General features: G+C 34.8%; 1 protein-coding gene across 4 annotated transcripts in view; it reads left to right on the plus strand.

The window, feature by feature from the left end:
- PHIP (pleckstrin homology domain interacting protein) overlaps window positions 1-18,962 on the plus strand; it is a 136,148-nt gene that overhangs the window by 33,336 nt on the left and 83,850 nt on the right. For all 4 annotated transcript variants that reach the window (XM_077999713.1, XM_015136812.3, XM_077999714.1 and 1 more), the window contains exons 7-8: window positions 1,890-2,050; window positions 18,732-18,953. In XM_077999713.1, coding sequence (XP_077855839.1) covers window positions 1,890-2,050; window positions 18,732-18,953 — 383 coding nt within the window. The remainder of the gene's footprint in view (window positions 1-1,889; window positions 2,051-18,731; window positions 18,954-18,962) is intronic.

The following is an 18,962-nucleotide window of genomic DNA, read 5'->3' on the forward strand; positions in this document are numbered from 1 at the left end:
GGTTATTCTTATTTTTTTTTTCAATTGGCTTCCAAAATGAAAATGGATTTAATCCCAGTCTAGGTCAAGGATTCAGTAAAACCTGTGTTTAAGAAGCAGTAACATTTTCTTTTAAGAGAAGTAGTTTTTGCTTATAAATACTTCATCATCTCTGATTTTTAGATGGTCTTTATAACAAATTTATCTTAAAAATTCTGACCTATATACTAATGCTCAATCATCATTAAGAAACGTGTCTTGATATATTATTTCCAACAGTCATATTTTCACACCTGAACACTGTTAGTTTCCTAAAATTCGACATTTTGATTTGGTTAGAGTTAAAGTACATCTTGGTAATACTGTCAATGTTTATGTGTTATGTCATCACTTATTTTCTTACAACGGACAGGTGAATCTGAGATGTGAGTGATCCTTGGTGTTTGGATAAGATGATTTTAGTTCTTATTTGGCAGGAAAATTGATGTCTGTTGTTTTTGTGTGATTCTTGCATTAAATACATTTGGAGCCAAAGCATTGGAGGATGTCTTTTACCAGGCCATTCATGGGCATGAAGAAAATGTATCAGGGGGCGAGGCTATGATTGAAACTTACTGAGTGTCTGTTAAATTGTTATATAACCAACTTAAGCCTAAATATGCTAATTCACGACTGTCCTACCTTGTCTTAGAAATTCCCAAGTGTTGTGGTAGATTGTTGCATAGAACTTACATGCTAACAGCAAGAGAAATACTGTATCAGAATATAAAATTATTGCTGTGATAAAAGAACATACAAGCATAGTGTAATTATTCTTTGAAATATTATTGCTTAGGAACCTGTAAAGGCTATATATCTCCTACCAGGCCCAGAGATTCTTTGGGGGTTTGGGGTGGGGAAGTGGGGTGCACAGTGGCTGGAAATATAGTATGAGCCAAACATTTATTGGATGTGAATAATATAAGCAATACTGAGATTCTTTATAATACAACCAATATATTTATGTTTTACCAACTTTAGGGCATAATTACTGGGCTCTGAACCTTGGTTAAGTAGTAGTTTGTATATATATTTAGTTTTCTTTAAGGCTAAATTCAAGTGAGAAACCTAGTGCTAATTACCCAATGTAGATGGCAGTCACTGTTAGAAAAAAAAAAAAGCCTGTATTAGAAGATCATCTGTAGGTTAATAATGTGCCTGCAGATCAGTCAACATCTATTTATTGAGCACCTTCTTTGTCCATAAGTTACCAGTATAGAAAATAAGTATAGTAGTAATTTAGATGGAAGAGGACATTTTCGGCTGGAGTCAATGTATCAAGCTTTGGGACAGAAGATAAACTTCAGTCAAATCTTGAATGATGATTAGAACGAATGAGTTGAAAGGGAAAGCTAATGGATTCTAAATAAGGAATCATTATACAGGTGTTTGGCAAGATTCCAGGTTTAATTATTATTTTTTAATAATGCAAATGATGTATTCCTTTGTCTTCACTTCTTACAAAGATATTTTTAAATATCATTCTGCCTGTCAGATTCAGAGTGTTCAAGTGTTATTGGTTAACGAAAAGTACACTGGGTTCCAGTTTTAAGTGCCTTTGAAGAGCGCTAGCCAGAGAGTAAAGAAATCTGAGCTTTAATCCTAGCTTCATGCCTTACTTTGTGATTTTTGGACAGGTCATTTAACTCCATTTGCCTACTTACAAAGTGAGAATGATAGTGCCTGACTTATTTTAGGTGAAACAATGTTTTTATTCAGTACTTTAAAGACTTTTAACTAGAAGCCATGTATATCAGAAAGCATCTTTATTTTTACCAGCACATGACAAATTGGAATATATGAATTCTTAAAAGGTGATAATTTAAGAAAATTAATTTCCAGATTACATTTATTTTCCTTTTTCTTGGTAGCGGATACTCTGTTTTCAAGGAAGCTGAATGGGAAATACAGACTTGAGCGACTTGTTCCAACTGCAGTATATCAGCACATGAAAATGCATAAACGAATTCTTGGACACTTGTCATCTGTGTACTGTGTAACTTTTGATCGAACTGGCAGACGGATATTTACTGTAAGTAATTTTTAAAGTATTATTTATATTCATATATGTAATTGAGGAAATTTTGCTTATAGGTGAACTTGAAGTAAAATCTTGGTTTTTTCTTTTAATAGGAAACTGGAAATTCAGGTGGTTTCACTTACTCTAACAGAAGAGTTTAGTTAAATTTGGACTTTATCCAAATTCAGAAAGTTTCTAAATGACATGTTGCAGCACAGTCAAAGTTATAATATGCTTGTGCATCGTGAATAAGTATAGTTCTCAACATATATCAAATACGCAGTTTGACATTTTGCAAAATGTCATAAAATAATTTTAATTTTAAACCAAGGACATTTCCTAAGTATGTTGAGAGATTATTAAATGTGCCTTTTTATAATTGTATGAGATTATTAAATATACCTTTTTATATTATCTGTAAAAAACCACTTGCTTGTCTAAGAAATTTCCCTTAAAATAGTGATTTAAAAAAAGCTAAAAAATTCTGAGCATATCTAATACTCTTATTACCTGTTATTCTTAACACTTCATTCTTCAAAATATCTGATGTTGTGTTTAAAGAACCTCTTTAGGTTTATTTATTTGTTATCGTTTGTTGTAACCTGTAGAATGGAGAAAAGCAAAGCTTTCGAGCTTTATTGTAAGTGAGAAAATTACTTTTGGAAATATTTTATTTTCAGGTGCCTTAACATCTACATTCATTAAGCATAATACTACACTATTGTGATGATATTTATTATTAAACACTACCCTGTGGGCTGAAGGTATGCATTTGTTCAGAAGGTTTTTAATTTCTTTTGAAATAAGAAAATTTGAAATGGAAGTTAAATGGAAATTTTCCTATCTGTCTTTGAAGAGAACAGCTGTGAATTTTACGTAGTTATGACAATTATAGATTCCTCTTTTTAGTGAATTTGCTTGTAAACTGAGACCTATTTATACCTACTACTTCTCCTCTATCCATACACCCAGTCATCTGTAAAACAGCTAAATAGCAGGATGTAGCAATGCATTTTTATACTTTTCTTTTCCCTTGACTCTAATCTACCTCAGGCGTTTGCAGATCACTTCTTACATCAGTATTTTCCCCCTTTACCTTCTCTTGTATCAAGTATTATTTTCAGAGTGGAAAATAGGCATCTCTATATTTGCTGAAGTGCCTACCAACAGTAGTAATTTGCTCTCAAATAGTAATTGAAAATTAATTTAGCCATTCAAGTTTAATATGGTTATATTCAAATTCACCTCTAAAAACCTAAAGTAAATTTGGTTTTTCTTATGTTTGAAAGAATTCTTTCAAAAACAATAATAAATTAAAATAATGAAAAAGGAGCATTACATTGTGTTTTTGTATTACATTTTGGTCAATATAAAGTTATGCCATTGTAAAGAACCTTGCAGGAAGTCTTTCTTTAAAAATGATAGGGATTGTAAGCATTTGTTTGTCATATTTTATGAAGCATTTTACATGTTTTGATATTAATTAGACATATAATCTCCTGAAATTTCTTTAGGGAGAATACAGTGAAATAGTGTGCTTTTTGCTCTCTGATGAGTCTGGTAGGTACGGACTGGAAGAGCTTTTTGAACCAGGGTTCAGCATGCTACTGCCTGTGTGTCAAACCCAGTTTATTTGTTCTTATAAATGCAATTTTATTGAAACACAGGCATATTCAGTTGTTTATATATTGTCTATGGTTGCCTGTGCACTACAACGGCAGAGTTGAGTAGTTTTGACTGAGAACATATGGCCTGCAAAGCCTAAAATATTTATTCGGCTCTGTACAGAAAAAAAAATGCTATCGTTTTCTAGACATTTGATTATTTCTTTTAAGGGCATGTGATTTAGAGAACAGGAATAATATGTGAAGAGGAAGCTGTTTTTTGGTTATTTCTTTAGTTGAAAGCACATCAATTAAGGGAAGAAAAGTAGTGCTGTGCTATTTTATATGGTCTTACCAAAAGTCTAAAGATGTTTATTTTTTAAGAATGTGATAGAATTTGTTAATTGTGCCAAATTCAGTCTCATTTGTAATTTTTTACTGGTGATTTGTAGTTGCAGATTTCAGAATGTTACCTTATAATAAGAGATACAAAGATATGAGGGCACTGTGTTTTAAAAAAATTCTTGTATTTTTATTATTTTCACTTCAAGTGGTGGTAGGTTACACATATGTCCACTATTCATATTATTCTTTAATAAAATGGGCACTGAGTGTTTTTTTCATTTCACTAGGCACACACTAGACACTAGTCCTTTGGAAATCAGTCTTGGAAATACATAGAATCAGCCTTTAAGATAGTAGATCATGATTGACCAGTGAAACACTCCTGTGAGAGAACATACTGTTACTATTTTTGGAGATAACAATTTGGTAATGGACCAATCAATATTTCCTTTTTATATAATTGGTATTTTAAGACCTTGCAGATTTATTTCTAAGATATTTGTATATATATATTTGAAAACTTTTTCCAAGGGATTAATTCTCTTGAGTCCTTTCTGAACAGGACAGCTGGAGGCATAGAGTACTGTGGTTAAAAGCATCAACTTTGACATCAGAGCTTTTAGTCACAGCTTTACGACTTCTGCTAGTGAAACTGACAGATTACGTCACCTCTTTAATCTCCAGTTTTCTCATCTCCTAAAGAGAGAGGGGAGTAGATAATAATAGAACCAACCACATAGGATTTTTGTGGGATTACGTGAATTAATGCATATAATTAGTACTGAACAAAATACACAGTAAGCAGTCATTAGATTTTCCCTGCTGCTACTTACAGATTTTAGTAAATTTTATCTTTGATTTTTTATCCAAATAAAATCTTATTTATAAATAGTATACAAGAATTAAAAAGGAAATCATTGTAATTGATAATTGATATTCTGTATTAGGAAAATGTATCATTATTTTGTACTATAGTATTTTAAGAATGGGTGCTTTCCCAATTATATTAATGAGAAAAACCCAAGGAGGGAAATAGCATAATTGCCAAGTCAGATTTTGTTCCCTAATTCTCTCTTAGCCTTTTAATGTTTTTTTACTTGGTTTTAAAATCATTTCCTTAAGTAACATTTACCAGAGAAAAGCAGAGTTAATGAATTTTCACAACTAAGGCACTCAAAAGTACATGGAACACGTTATAAAAAGCAGAGTTTTCCCCCCTTTTCAGAAACATAAAATGTCTCTCTGATTCTAATTAATATTGTATAATAAAGAAAATGAGTTTATGCATTCCTTTAATGAACTTCAGAGTTTTATGAACCAGCTACTGTTCTAAGCCGTTGGGATATAGAATTGAAAGTAGTATTTGTTCTTCGAGAGTTCAAGGATGGTAAACAAACAATATTGATATAATGTGATAAAACCTTGACAGGAGGTATACGAGGTGCTGAGATAGCATAGGAGATAGGTATCTAATCCAACCTTGTAGTAGGAGATGGTAAGGGAAATTGACTAGAGTAGTAACAGCTTGGTAAATTTAGGAGTTGAATTGGATATTGCACACTTAGGGAAAGGCATTTACAGACTTGGGGAGAATGTAACATGCAATTGTGTATTAATGGATATGGCATAGAATAAATATGGCTCATCATAAAGAGCTAGAGATATTGGTGTGGTACAAAATCAAGATACTTTTGTGACCTGCTAAATAGTGGATTTCTTTTCTGAAGGCAGTGGAGAGCTAATGATTGATTTGGTTAGAAGAGTGAGTAGAATTTCTCTTTTCATTGAACCCTTTGGCATTATTGTAGAAGATGGATTCAAACTAACTCTATATACAGAGAAATTGGCAAAAAGATTCTGGCAGTGATCTATAAAAGAAGTCAGGGATTAAACAGTCACAGTGGGATGGAATTGACAGATTAAAAATAGGATTTGTAAGACTCGAGAGATTGATTTGTATGTTGGGAGAGAGATGGAAGAGTATAGGATGACATATTTTTAACTTCTGTGATTTAGAAAGTCCTGTAATTTACTGTGGTAGGAATTTAAGGGGAGAAGTTTGTGAAGGTGAAACATGTTGACTTGGAGATATCTATGTGGAAAGCCAAATAGAAATGCCCAGTAGGCAGTGGGAACTCAGAGATTTAGGTTAGAAGATTTAGCTTAGGAATCATTCAGCTTGGAAAATGGAATACATTATCTCGTATGTATCTAACATGAGAAGGCTGAAACTTCAGCTTTTAAAGCAGATAAAAGAAGAGTCAATAATTGAGACCGCGAAGCTGCCTGAGAGGCTAGGGAAAAAAAAAAAAAAGTGTGATATCTTAGAAGCCAGGAGATGATAATTTCATGAAAGGCAGAAACCTAAAGTGAGATTAGTACTCTAAAACATCCTTTGGGTTTGTCAAGGTAATTGATGACTGCTATGGTCTGAATGTTTCTGTCGCCTCAAAATTATTGTGTTGAAACCTAATCCCCAATGTGGTAGTATTAAGAGGTGAGGGCTTTAGGAGATGAGGTCTCAAAAATGGAGCCCTAGGGTGGGTGGGGCGGTGGCTCAAGCCTGTAATCCCAGCACTTTGGGAGGCTGAGATGGGTGGATTACAAGATCAGGAGATCGAGACCATCCTGGCTAACCCGGTGAAACCCCGTCTCTACTAAAAAATACAAAAAACTAGCCGGGCGAGGTGGCAGACACCTGTAGTCCCAGCTACTCGGGATGCTGAGGTGGGAGAATGGTGTGAACCCAGGGAGGCGGAGCCTGCAGTAAGCTGAGATCCGGCCACTGCACTCCAGTCTGGGCGACAGAGCGAGACTCCGTCTCAAAAAAAAAAAAAAAAAAAAAAAAGATATGATAGTCTGTCTTCTGAATGTGGAGTACTGCCACTTAACTTTGTGCTTCTATTACATTGTATTTTCCTATTACATTCCAATGACAGATTTCTGTTTTCCTATTAAGTTGTGAGCTTTGTCATTGTCTTTGTTATTGTTATTTTTTAGATCTGTTGTGCCTTGCAGAGTATCTGATGTATACAGGAGGCATACGACAAATGTTGAATGAATCAAGCAATTTGAGATATAAAAATGACTAATGTCCATTCTTGCAAAACATTTACCATATGATAGGGGAAATACATACAAATATCTGTAAGATAAGTTCCTCTCTGCTACTGTACTTCAGGTACACTGATCCCTTGTACTTTAGACTTGCGAAGCCCATTTGTGACTTAAAGTCTTACATTGGGACGTTGCCTGGGATTCCCTTCTCCAAAGTATTCATTCATGTGGCTGACTTTTTTTTTTTTTTTAAATTAGCGGGTAGAGACTAGTAGAAGATCTTAGTTTGAAGATCTTGCAATATGTCCCCAAAAGATGCTAATCAGTTAAAGAGCAAACATTGCAAATTTACAGGAGAAAAACCTTGGAAATACTAATGTAACCATGTTAACTTCACTAGCGCTGGGATGCGTTGACATTGCGTGTTCTCTGAAGTGGTGCACTGAGAAAAACACAGCTTCTTGTTTGTGGAATTACTGCAAAAGATAATATGACCTGGATCTGGTCATGAAGAAACATTGACAGACCTAGGTTTTGGGTCATCCTGCAGATTGTAAGGCCTGTATTCTTTATAACCTGCTGAGGACATGAAAGAGAAAGCTTGAGAAAGTATTCCAAATTGAAGGAGCCTGATGAGACATGCCAATTAAATATAATGTATATGGATTTGTGGACCAAAAAGGAAAAGAGAGCATTGTTGACAAAATTTGAATGGGGCCTGTAGGTTTGGTTGTTACCAGTATTGTTATTGGTAGTGTTATTAGTATTGATTTCCCAACTTACGTAGGGAAATATGTTTTAGAAAAATACACACTGTGATATTTAGAGGTAATAGGGTATCAAGTCAGCAGCCTTGCTTTTAAATGGTTCAGAATAAAGATTAATGGTGATAGAGTTATGTGTGTATGTTATATGGAGAGAGGGAGGGAAGAAAAGTGGTGATGGAGATATGGGAAACATTTGTACTGTTCTTGAAACTTTTGTACGTTTGAAATTCACAGTTATTTTAAGTGCATAGGAGGTGGTATAGAAGCAATAGTGAGCATTTAGCGTGTTTAATAATGGAAAAGAGGCAGAGTATGGTAATTTAGAGGACAACAAAGTGTAGGAAAACTGAGTTGAGAGGAAGAAACTCCTAAGATAGCAAATTTGAAGATACGAGAGGAGATTATTGATATGTAATGATTTTTAAGGAGGTGGGTTGTATAAAATTGCAGTGTGGACTTTTTAGAAAGGTAGTTATTAGGTCCGCAATTAACAGGTTCTACTTTTCAATATGAAATATTCTATCTGATGAGAGTCTTGATTATGAAATGGAACTGGATTCTAGAAATTAGTGATAAAGCTTGGCAATAGAAGAGTATTGAAAAGAGACAGAAAAAATGATTGCTGATTATGCTTAGCCTACCAAGTAAATAGGAGATTCATGAATTTGTAGTGTTGTGGAATTAGTATGCTTATATTCCTTACCGTAATGCTCCTTGGCATCCTGATAGCAGTATCAGAGCAAGTGATGGTTAGATTGGTGCCAGATTGGTCATTGGTGGTATAGATGAATAAGGGTCAAGAATGAAATAAGGCATGTGTTGAAATGTTTGACCCTGAGGTCTAGGCTGATTTGTAAGAGAAATGAAACACAGGTCTGATACATTGGTAAGAAAGAAAATAAATGACCTAGAAAAGAATTGAACTAAATTTAAATTGTACGCAATTTTTAGTTTTACTAGAAAAGCAGGTTACTTTTTAGCTTGAATAGGTAAATGAAATTGTAGTAAATATGACAATATAGACATTTTTGGCATTCATTTCTGCTGCTTATTCTAATGGCAATAAGAGATGAGATCTCTGACTCATAAAGCTGTAAAGTAGCCTCAAGAGAAATTAAAATTCTCCTTGTTGACTCTGCCAGATAATAGTAGATTTTCAAGGAATGCCAAATTCTCTAAGATATTTTTAGTTAAAAAATCACATAATTTCTTTTATTTTCATGTCAAAGTAGTCATCTTTGTATGATTGATGCCTCTCTTTTAGGTACACAGGTAAATATTTTAATTTTAAGATTTCTCAGGTTATCTGAACCAGAAGTAAACTGTTTCCCAATGTATACGGTTTTCTGCTTGTGTTACTGAGCAAAGGGGGCTTGCTGCCCAGTGTGCTAGAAGCCAATACTATGACGCTGGGTTTTTGAGAAAAGAAAAGCTTTATATTGAAAGTCAACTCCCAAGAAGACTCAGGGGTCAAGCTCAAATCTGTCTCCTCATGCTGGTTTCAAGGCAGTATTTTTATTAGAGGTTCAGTAGGGGTGAATTCTGAGATTAGTAGGTGTTTGTGGAAGGAAAGGGGAGGTCTGGAATGTCCTTGGATATGCACAGTTATCTCATCATGCTACCTCATGGGTCACATGAGCAAATTCTAGGGTAGTTAGTATGAAAAGTGGTAGATAGTCAGGCTCTGATGTCAGCAAGCTGGTTCTGTGTAGATTCCATTGGCCATCTTGGTTCCAGCTGATTTCAGCCAGTTCTTCTATCTCTTAAGTAGAGGGAGTTTCAGTGTTTGGACAAGTTGTTTCTTAGTTGCCATCCTGCACACTCAAGAATGTTAGTCATTCAGTTAATCAATGTTAGTCATTGATTTCTTTAACTCTTTGGGGCATGATTTCACTTAGAGAAAATTCAACCATTCCTTGTCATTTATGCTGCTTCCTGCAAATGACTTTATTACTGAACAGAATTGTCCTAATTGTCTGCCTCATAGTTTTGCAACATCTGGGCCTAAATTGACTTCTTGGCCTTGCATAGAAAGGCCTGTAGTTCATTTATATAGTCAGAGTATCTGTAAATAAGCCATATCAAAAAGAGCTCTATGAAGTTGTTCTGAAACTTAGCTTTTCTTTAAATAAATAAGTAGTTCAATTAGGCCTTTTGAAGCTTAACCTCTGGAAACTCATTAAATTATTAAAATTTGGGGGCATGGACTTTAGGTGCTGTTTGGTTTCTGCATCGAATTGAAATGATTCATGGCCCTCTGTCTGAAGTTGTTTGAAGTTTTCATGGCAGTACGTAGGCCATTTTTTTCTGGATTTTGAGGAGAATTTTGATACCAAAGTGCATAACAGTAGAAAACCACGTCACAAAGACCTGTGGAACTTTTCTTCATGAGAACATTAAAGTCAAATGTGTTACTAGACATTGCCTAGGCTTTATGAAAAATGCCAATACAGACATACCCTGTTTCATTGTCCCTTTCTTTATTGCATTTTGCAAATACTTTATTTTTTACAAATTGTATGTTTGTGATAACCCTGAGTAAAGCAAGTCTGTCAGCACTGTTTTTCTAACAACATATGCTCAAGTCTTGTCTCTTTCACATTTCGGTACTTCTCACAATATTTCAAGCCTTTTCATTATTATTATAACTGTTATGGTGATCTGTGATCTCTGATGTTCCTATTGTAAGTCTTTTAGGGTGCCATGAACTGTGCCCTTATAAGATGGTGAACTTAAAATCAATGAATGTTGCATGTGTTCTGATTGCTCCAGCAACTGGCCCTTCCCCATTTTTCTCTCCTTGGGCCTACCTGTTGAAATTAATCCAATTAATAACCCTACAATGGCCTCTTAGTGTTCAAGCGAGAGGAAGAGTCTCAGGTCTCTCACTTTAATTCAAAAGCTAGAAAAGCTAGAAAAGATTAAGGCAAGTGAGGAATGCATGTTCAAAGAGTTAGCCCAAGTTGTGGAATGTAAAAGAAAAGTTCTTGAAGGAAATTAAATGTGCTACTCCAGCGAGCACACAAATCATGAGGAAGTTAAAAAGAGCTCATTGTTGATAGAGAGAAAGTTTAAGTGGTCTGTATAGGAGATCAAAACTAGCCACAATACTCTTTTAAGCCAAAGGCTAATACAGAGCAAGACCCTAACTAATTCTGTGAAGGCTGAGAGATGAGGAAGCTACAGAAGAAAAGTTGGAGCTAGTAGAGGTTGGCTCATGAGGTTTAAGGAAAGAAGCTGTCTCCGTAACATAAAAGTGCAAGGTGAAGCAGCAAGTGCTGATGAAGTAGTTGCCACAAATTATCCAAAAGATCTAGATAAGATCATTGAAGGAAGTTGCTCCACTAAACAATAGATTCTCAATTACAGGTGAAACAGCTGTATATTGGAAAAATATGTCATCTGGACTTTCATAATTAGAGAGAAGTCAATGTCTGGCTTCAAAGCTTCAAAAAGCAGGCTGACTCTTTTGTTCCAGGCTAATGCAGCTAGTGACTTGAAGTTAAAACCAGTGTCCATTTAGTATTTTGTAAATTCTAGGGCCATAAGAATTATTCTAAATCTGCTTTGCTTGTGCTCTGTAAAGGGAACAACAAAGCCTGGATGACAGCATATCTTTTTATATGGTTTACTGAATATTTTAAGCCCACTGTTGATACCTACTGCTCAGAAAAAAAAAAAAAGATTCCTTTCTAGATGTTACTGATCATTAACAAGATGCCTGATCACCCAAGAACTCTGATGGAAATGTACAAGGTGATTAGAGTTGTTTTTATGCTTACTGACAATACATTTATTTTGCAGCCTGTGGATCAAGGAGTAATTCTGATTTTCAAGTCTTATTTAAGAAATACATTTCATGTGGCTGTAGCTGTCATGGATAGTAATTCATTTGATGGATCTGGGCAAAGTACATCAAAAACCTCCTGTTTACCTGTAATTGAGAATCAATTATTATCGCCATTCTAGATGCCATTAAGAACATTCGTGATTCTTGGGAGGAGGTCAAAATGTCAGCATTAACAGGAGTTTGGAAGAAGTTGATTGCATCCCCCGTGGATGACTTTGAGAGGTTCAAGACTTGAGTAGAGGAAGTAACTGCAATAGCTAGAGAACTAAAATTAGTATTGGAGCCTAAAGGTCTGACTGAATTGCTGCAATCTCGTGATTAAACTTAAATGGGGGAGGAGTTACTGCTTATGGATGAGCAAAGAAAGTAATTTCTTAGGATGGAATTTACTCCTGGTCAAGATGCTGTGAACACTGTTGAAATGAAAACAAAGGATGTGGAATATTACATGAACTCAGTTGGTAAACCAGTGGCTTGATTTGAGAGGGCTGAGTCCAATTTTGAAATAAGTTCTACTGTGGGTAAAATGCTGTCAGATAGCATTCCATGCTGCAGAGAAATCTCTTGTGAAAGGAAGAGTCCAATGGATGCAGCAGACTTCATTGTTGTCTTATTTTAAGAAGTTGTCACAGCTTCCCCAACCTTCAGCAACTCCACCTTGATCAGCCAACAGCTGTCAACATCAAGGCAAAGCCCTCCACCAGCAAAAATATTACTACTCGCTGAAGTTTCAGTTAATTAGCATTTTTTAAGCAATAAAGTATTTTTAAATTAATGTGTGCCCCTTTTTTAAGACATAATGACATTGCACACTTAATACACTGCAGCATAATGTAAATGTAACTCTTACAACTCTTGGAAACCAAAAAATTTGTGTGATTTGCTTTGTTGGAATACTTGCTTAATTGCGGTGGTCTGGAACTGAGCCTGCAGTATCTAGGAGGTACGACTATATTTGTTTTTATTTGAGTCTTGCCTCTCAAACTTTTTATTTTGAAGAATGTTGAAGTTTTTAAAGGTATTTACAAAATCAGAACTGGTTTTGGATATACAGAAAAAAATACTAATTGCTTATAGTAAGAAATGCAGCTGCATGCTGAAGGGAAAAGTGATAGGTACCATTACCTCCATACTGTAAAAGTACTGGAAGAAATAACAGTGGTTACAGAGTAAATGTCTGATGCTGTTTTCTTCCTTCGTCCTAAAGTGCAGAAGCATGTTGACTGTTTTTTAGGCACATTTCTTTATCATAATATGTGTGGTTTTTTCAGGTGTGGCAGTAGGCTAAGCTAATTTTTAGAGTACTTGAAGCCAAATTCTTAGGATTGGAAAAATGTAAATTTTGTTTTAATTCCCACCCTTTCTCAACACACGTTCGCATAAATAATATCTATGCTGTTGTGTTTTCTTTTTTTTTTTTTTACTTGATGAATATTTATTGGGTTTCAAACACATAAAATTAAAAAAACACAGTATTTATTGAGTACTTATTATAAAGCAGAACTCTGCTAAGCTTTCATGCATTATCTCATTTAATCTCACATCATTTTTTTTTTAATTATTATTATACTTTAAGTTCTAGGGTGCATGTGCATAATGTGCAGGTTTGTTACATATGTATACTTGTGCCATGTTGCTGTGCTGCACCCATCAACTCGTCAGCACCCATCAACTGGTCATTTACATCAGGTATAACTCCCAAGGCAATCCCTCCCCCCTCCCGCCTCCCCATGATAGGCCCCAGTGTGTGATGTTCCCCTTCCCGAGTCCAAGTGATCTCATTGTTCAGTTCCCACCTATGAGTGAGAACATGCGGTGTTTGGTTTTCTGTTCTTGTGATAGTTTGCTAAGAATGATGGTTTCCAGCTGCATCCATGTCCCTACAAAGGACACAAACTCATCCTTTTTTTCAAGTATAGAGATGTATTCTTTTAGCTTCCTTGGCTTCATCCTTTGATGACAAGATTGTCTTGACTTAAAAAAAAAAAACCTGTAAATTTGGTGTCTCATTGTTTTGGGATTTAAATAAGCTAAAGGCTATACAGATTTTCTTGAGATTTTTCCAGCTTATGCTAAGTTTGATATAAACAAATGATAATATTAATGAGCACTCTTTCACAGTAATTATGACCATTTTACATTATTGAAAAATGAGGCTGGGTGTGGTGGCTTATGACTATAATTCCAGCAATTTGGGAGGCTGAGACAGACAGATCACTTGAGGTCAGAAGTTTGAGACCAGCCTGACCAACATGGCAAAACCCTGTCTCTACTAAAAATATAAAAATTAGCTGGTTGTGGTGGCGGGCACCTGTAATTCCAGCTATTCGGGAGGCTGAAGCAGGAGAATCTCTTGAACCTGGGATACAGAGGTTGCAGTGAGGCGAGATTGCACTACAGTATTCCAGCCTGGGCGACAGAGCAAGACTTCGTCTCAAAAAAAAAAAAAAAAACAAGAAAAATGAAACAAGTGATTTACTACTCTCTTATCTTTGTGATTAAACACTAGCTTAATAATTTGATTTTAAAATGAATTATAAAAAAGAATTTTAAATTTTGTGCCCACCCCATGGATTTCTTAAAACCTGTTCATAGTTTTTCAGATAAAAATCTACACTAAGTGGTCTCTCTTGACAATTTCGTCTGCTATCATTGTTTTGACTACTGTGGTATAAACTGATAACACCCAGATCTCTTATCGCTAATCTAAACCTCTTCTTGTAGCTTCAGATCTATTACTTACATAGACACTAGCAGGATCTGGCTAAAATACTATAGTGACCATGTCTTGCCTGCTAACAAATTGCCTAGTGACTACCTGAGCAGGTTAAATACAAACTCTTAAACAGGCATTTAAAACTCAATTGCCATTCTTAGGTAAAACATTTCCAGCTTAATCACTTATTTTCACTTATACTTTGGACTTTTAAGTTTTCTTAATTTGCCAATTCCCAGCCCGAGCAGCAATCCCCAGCAGCATTGAGATGTTACTGAAAAGAAATGACTACTTTGTTTTCCCCTGGGTGTTGGAGCTTTGCTGAAAAAAAACTATGTCAGTTGAGGTATTTCTAACATCATACTGTTTCAATTTAGCAGATCTTTAATTGTTGCTTGCAGAATTTTTCCAGCTTTCTTACTGCTTTTATTTCACTGCATTTCCAAACTTTCTTCACTTTTTTAGTTCATTCTATTGTTCTCTCCCGCTCACTTTTAATCGTCTGATTTTTTTTGTTTTGTTTTTGCTGAGGTTACATGATCTCTCGCTACTTCTTTTTCCTTCATACACCTTAGAAGAGGTGTATCTTATGTCATGGCCCCTTTTCACCGTTTACATACTGTTGTTTTTAATATCCGTAACTTGGCTTTAACATTTTATTTTTCTTTGGCTGAAAGACTATAATATCTTACTTTTTGGCTTGTTGATCTTAGTGACATTTGTGGAACTAGAGGTAGGCTTATGGAAGAGAGAGTGTATCGTTCAAATTATGTTAGACGTTTTGGTCTTTTTAAAAATAATGATATTTATCAATTTTTAATTCATTCTTCCTCATTTACTTAAAACACATTTATAGCCTGTAATCCCAGCCCTTTGGGAGGCCAAGGTGGGTGGATTACTTGAGGCCAGGAGTTCGAGACCAGCTTGGTCACCAGGGCGAAACCCCATCTCTAGTAAAGATATAGAAATTAACTGGGTATAGTGGTGCACATCTGTAATCCCAGCTACTCAGAAGGCTGAGGCATGAGAACCACTTGAACCTGGGAGGTGGAGGTTACAGTGAGCCATGATCATGCCACTGTACTCCAGCCAGGGTAACAGAGTAAGACTGTCTCAAACTAAACAAAGAAGTGTATAAATAATAAAATAAAACACATTTATAGTACTTTAAACATTTTTTCCCAATACATTTAATTTTTCCTCTGCAGTTCTTTTAGTCAATTATTTTTGAGTACTTGTATATTGTATAGTCATCTTAAGAGAGCTTTATTGAATTTGTGCTCAGATTATCTTTTGTTTCAAATTTCCATAAAGGTGAATTAGTAATCACAAGTGATGATACATAAGATAGAAATTGCTTAAGAATGCTGAGAATTCTGTTTGAAAATCTTCCAGCAGTCCTGGGGGGTGGAATTAGGGGTAGGGGCAGCAAACTTCTGTGGGTCATGGAAGAGGATAATGGAGAGAGATTTTTGTGAAAGGATGATCAAAAATTTCTCTCTGGCAATTTGATGGAAGAAAAGAAAGGTTAATTGAGATAATACACACTCAGAGGGAAGAATATGCATTTTTATTTGTTTCAGCACTTGTCTAAAAAGAGTAAATTTAATCAAGCAATACTAAATTGGTAAGATAACTAAATGATAAACCCAGTAGGAATATAGTGGGACTTCTTGTTACATTTTAATTGATGAAAGTCACTGGAGGTTAATTTTAGGTCACAGATTGCCATTGTTCCTTTTATTAAAACTGACATTTTGGTCAAAAGACTGGTGTTTTTATTTGTTAACACGAAAAATACGTGAAGCACCTTTATAGTGGAATGTAAAACACATTCAAAGATTCATAAGAATGATATGAATTGTATCGGTATTTGAAGATAACATGATGTCATGATTTTACTTTTGTTATATAGTCTACCTACTGTAGTGTACTTAAAATTCTTTCTGTACTGAATGCAGTTGAGAACCAAATATTGCTTCAGTTTTGGGAAGATAATCAAACGTAGTGAACACATTGATTCAGTTTGTGAAATTTAGAGAATTTAATTTGAATGAGTGCCCTAAAGCATTTTTTTACTCAGCACATCCCTAATGTGTTTCCCATGTGCCAGGTGGTGGTATAGACCAGCTTTCTGGGAGTCATAGTCTGCTGCAGCTCTTCCTTCACTTCCAACAGATAATCAGTGATATGCTCCTTATCCCTTTTATTCCCCAAACAGCTGTTATAATCATGTCTTTGATTATTCTTTTTTGCTATAATAATTTGTGTTGCCACTCATTCTCTCCTGACCATGCTCTTTTAACAACTTTCAACTGGTCTCCTACTTTCTAGCCTAATTCACACTGATGCCAGGATGATTTTTAGAAAACACAAATATGACGGATACTCACCTGTTTGATATCTTCAGTGACCCTCATTACACACAACTTTTCTTAGTAAGCCGTAAAAGGCCTTTCACAAATTTTTCTTACTTTTTCATCCGTATGCCTTCACCTCACACTGTAAATAACCTTGCAGGCTGCTTGCAATTCTATGAACTACTCACATTGTTTCACATTTTCATGCTTTTGACCATAGTTTATAGTCGCATTATGGAATGCTCTTTTTAAAGTAATAAGAATATGAATACTGTCAGCAGCAAAGGTAGTGTTAGAAGATAAAGCTGTAACCATGTGTCAGACACTGTCTTATCTCTTCACTCTCATTTAGTTTTGTGACAATCCTATGAGGTAGGCATAGATGAGAAATCTGAGGCACAAGAAGTATATGTAACATGTCCAAAGTCATACATTTGACCCTGGAGGCTGTCCTCTAAGCCGCTACATTACATTGCCTCTTCTTGCGTGAGACTATTCAAGCATCACCGCTTCTGGGTTCCTTTCCACACCGTACCTCTCCATCTTCTCAGGAAAAGTAGACTGTTTCCTTGTTTGAATCTTTGCTGATTAACAGTGGTTAAACACTTAGGACATGTAAGTGTTTATATGTCCTATATAATATATAGTACGTTATTACATTTACATTCTTCTGTCTTGCTTCACAAGGACAAGAATACTGTGTCTTTATATCTCATTCTTATATCTTTAGTGATTGTCACATAATCACAAGGCAAAGGGATAAATGAATGCATGAATCACTTAATTTTAGCGGTATAGGGAACTTTAAAGACAATTCAATTTAGCCTCCTTATTTAGTAGATGAAGAACTCAGTCAGAAGAACTGGTTTTATAGTTAATTGGGGGGTGTTTTAGGTAGCATTGGCTGATTTAAGTCTGATTTAAGATACAGCATTTAACATATTCTGTTGATACAGTGTTTGGAAACATTTATATGTTATATTTATTGTCAGTATGATGCAGAAAGTTGTCTGAATTATATGCCTCTGTAGGTCCTTTTGAGTTCTTTCTAATGTCAGATATGAAGGTGTTTCTTTAAGAATTAGATTGGAAGGTCGTTAAGCATTCTAACATGAACCCTTAGTAAAACTATATCCTGTAAAATATTCAGTAATTTTGCAAGAGTGTGTGTTTTCTCTTTTAACCTTGTGTTAAAGACTAGAAAATGTGGCAAAAAATTAAGTTTTGAATCTGGGAAGTAGATATATGGTGATTAATGACGCTATTCTTTCTACTTTCTTATATATTTAAAATTTTTATAATAAAAAATAAAGTCTCAATGTTCTATCTCTATTTTGGCTATATAAAATCGGAAATGTTCATTTGTCAATATAGGTATTCATAGGAAACTCCATATCCTTTACAATTTCTTTCTGGACTTACACTACTATGGCAGAATAAATAAGTAATTTATGTATTTTTATTGACTTCATACAGATAAGGTTAATTTTTTTTCTGATAGATGATGTCATGTTTTCAGCTGAAGATCAGTGATAGGAAACTCCTAGCTTCCTGAGAGAAAAAGCCCCAAACAAGCTTACTTTTAGTTTTGTATTACAAAACAAAATAGATAATATTAGTCACCATTGTATCTTGCATTTGTTTTGCAACTATAATTTTTTTTTTTTTTTTTACTTCAGAATTTCAAATTCTTTTACAGAAATCCACATTGAGGGTACTTTGACAGTAGATAGGGAACCAAAGGTAAATATTAATTATCATCAGTATTCTACTTCTCTTATTTGCTGGTGAGTACACAAGTGCTCTTTTTCAGTGATTTAATTTAATAAAGAGCTTTGTGTAGAGGAAGATTCCTAACACAAATATTTAACACTTTTTGGTATTTAAAAATATACTTGTTCAGAAGTGGATATAACAGATACGATTTATTAGTGTTAAGATTTTGAATTAAAATATATAGGGTTAATTCTATTAATATCCGTTCTTACTTTAAGGGTTCTGATGACTGTCTTGTGAAAATATGGGCAACAGATGATGGGAGGTTATTAGCTACCTTAAGAGGACATGCTGCTGAAATATCAGACATGGCTGTAAACTATGAGAATACCATGATAGCAGCTGGAAGTTGTGATAAAATGATCCGAGTCTGGTGTCTTCGAACCTGTGCACCTTTGGCTGTTCTTCAGGGCCATAGTGCATCTATTACATCACTACAGGTAATTGTC

The sequence above is a fragment of the Macaca mulatta genome, chromosome 4, assembly GCF_049350105.2.
Source record: "Macaca mulatta isolate MMU2019108-1 chromosome 4, T2T-MMU8v2.0, whole genome shotgun sequence".
Lineage (NCBI taxonomy): Eukaryota > Metazoa > Chordata > Mammalia > Primates > Cercopithecidae > Macaca > Macaca mulatta.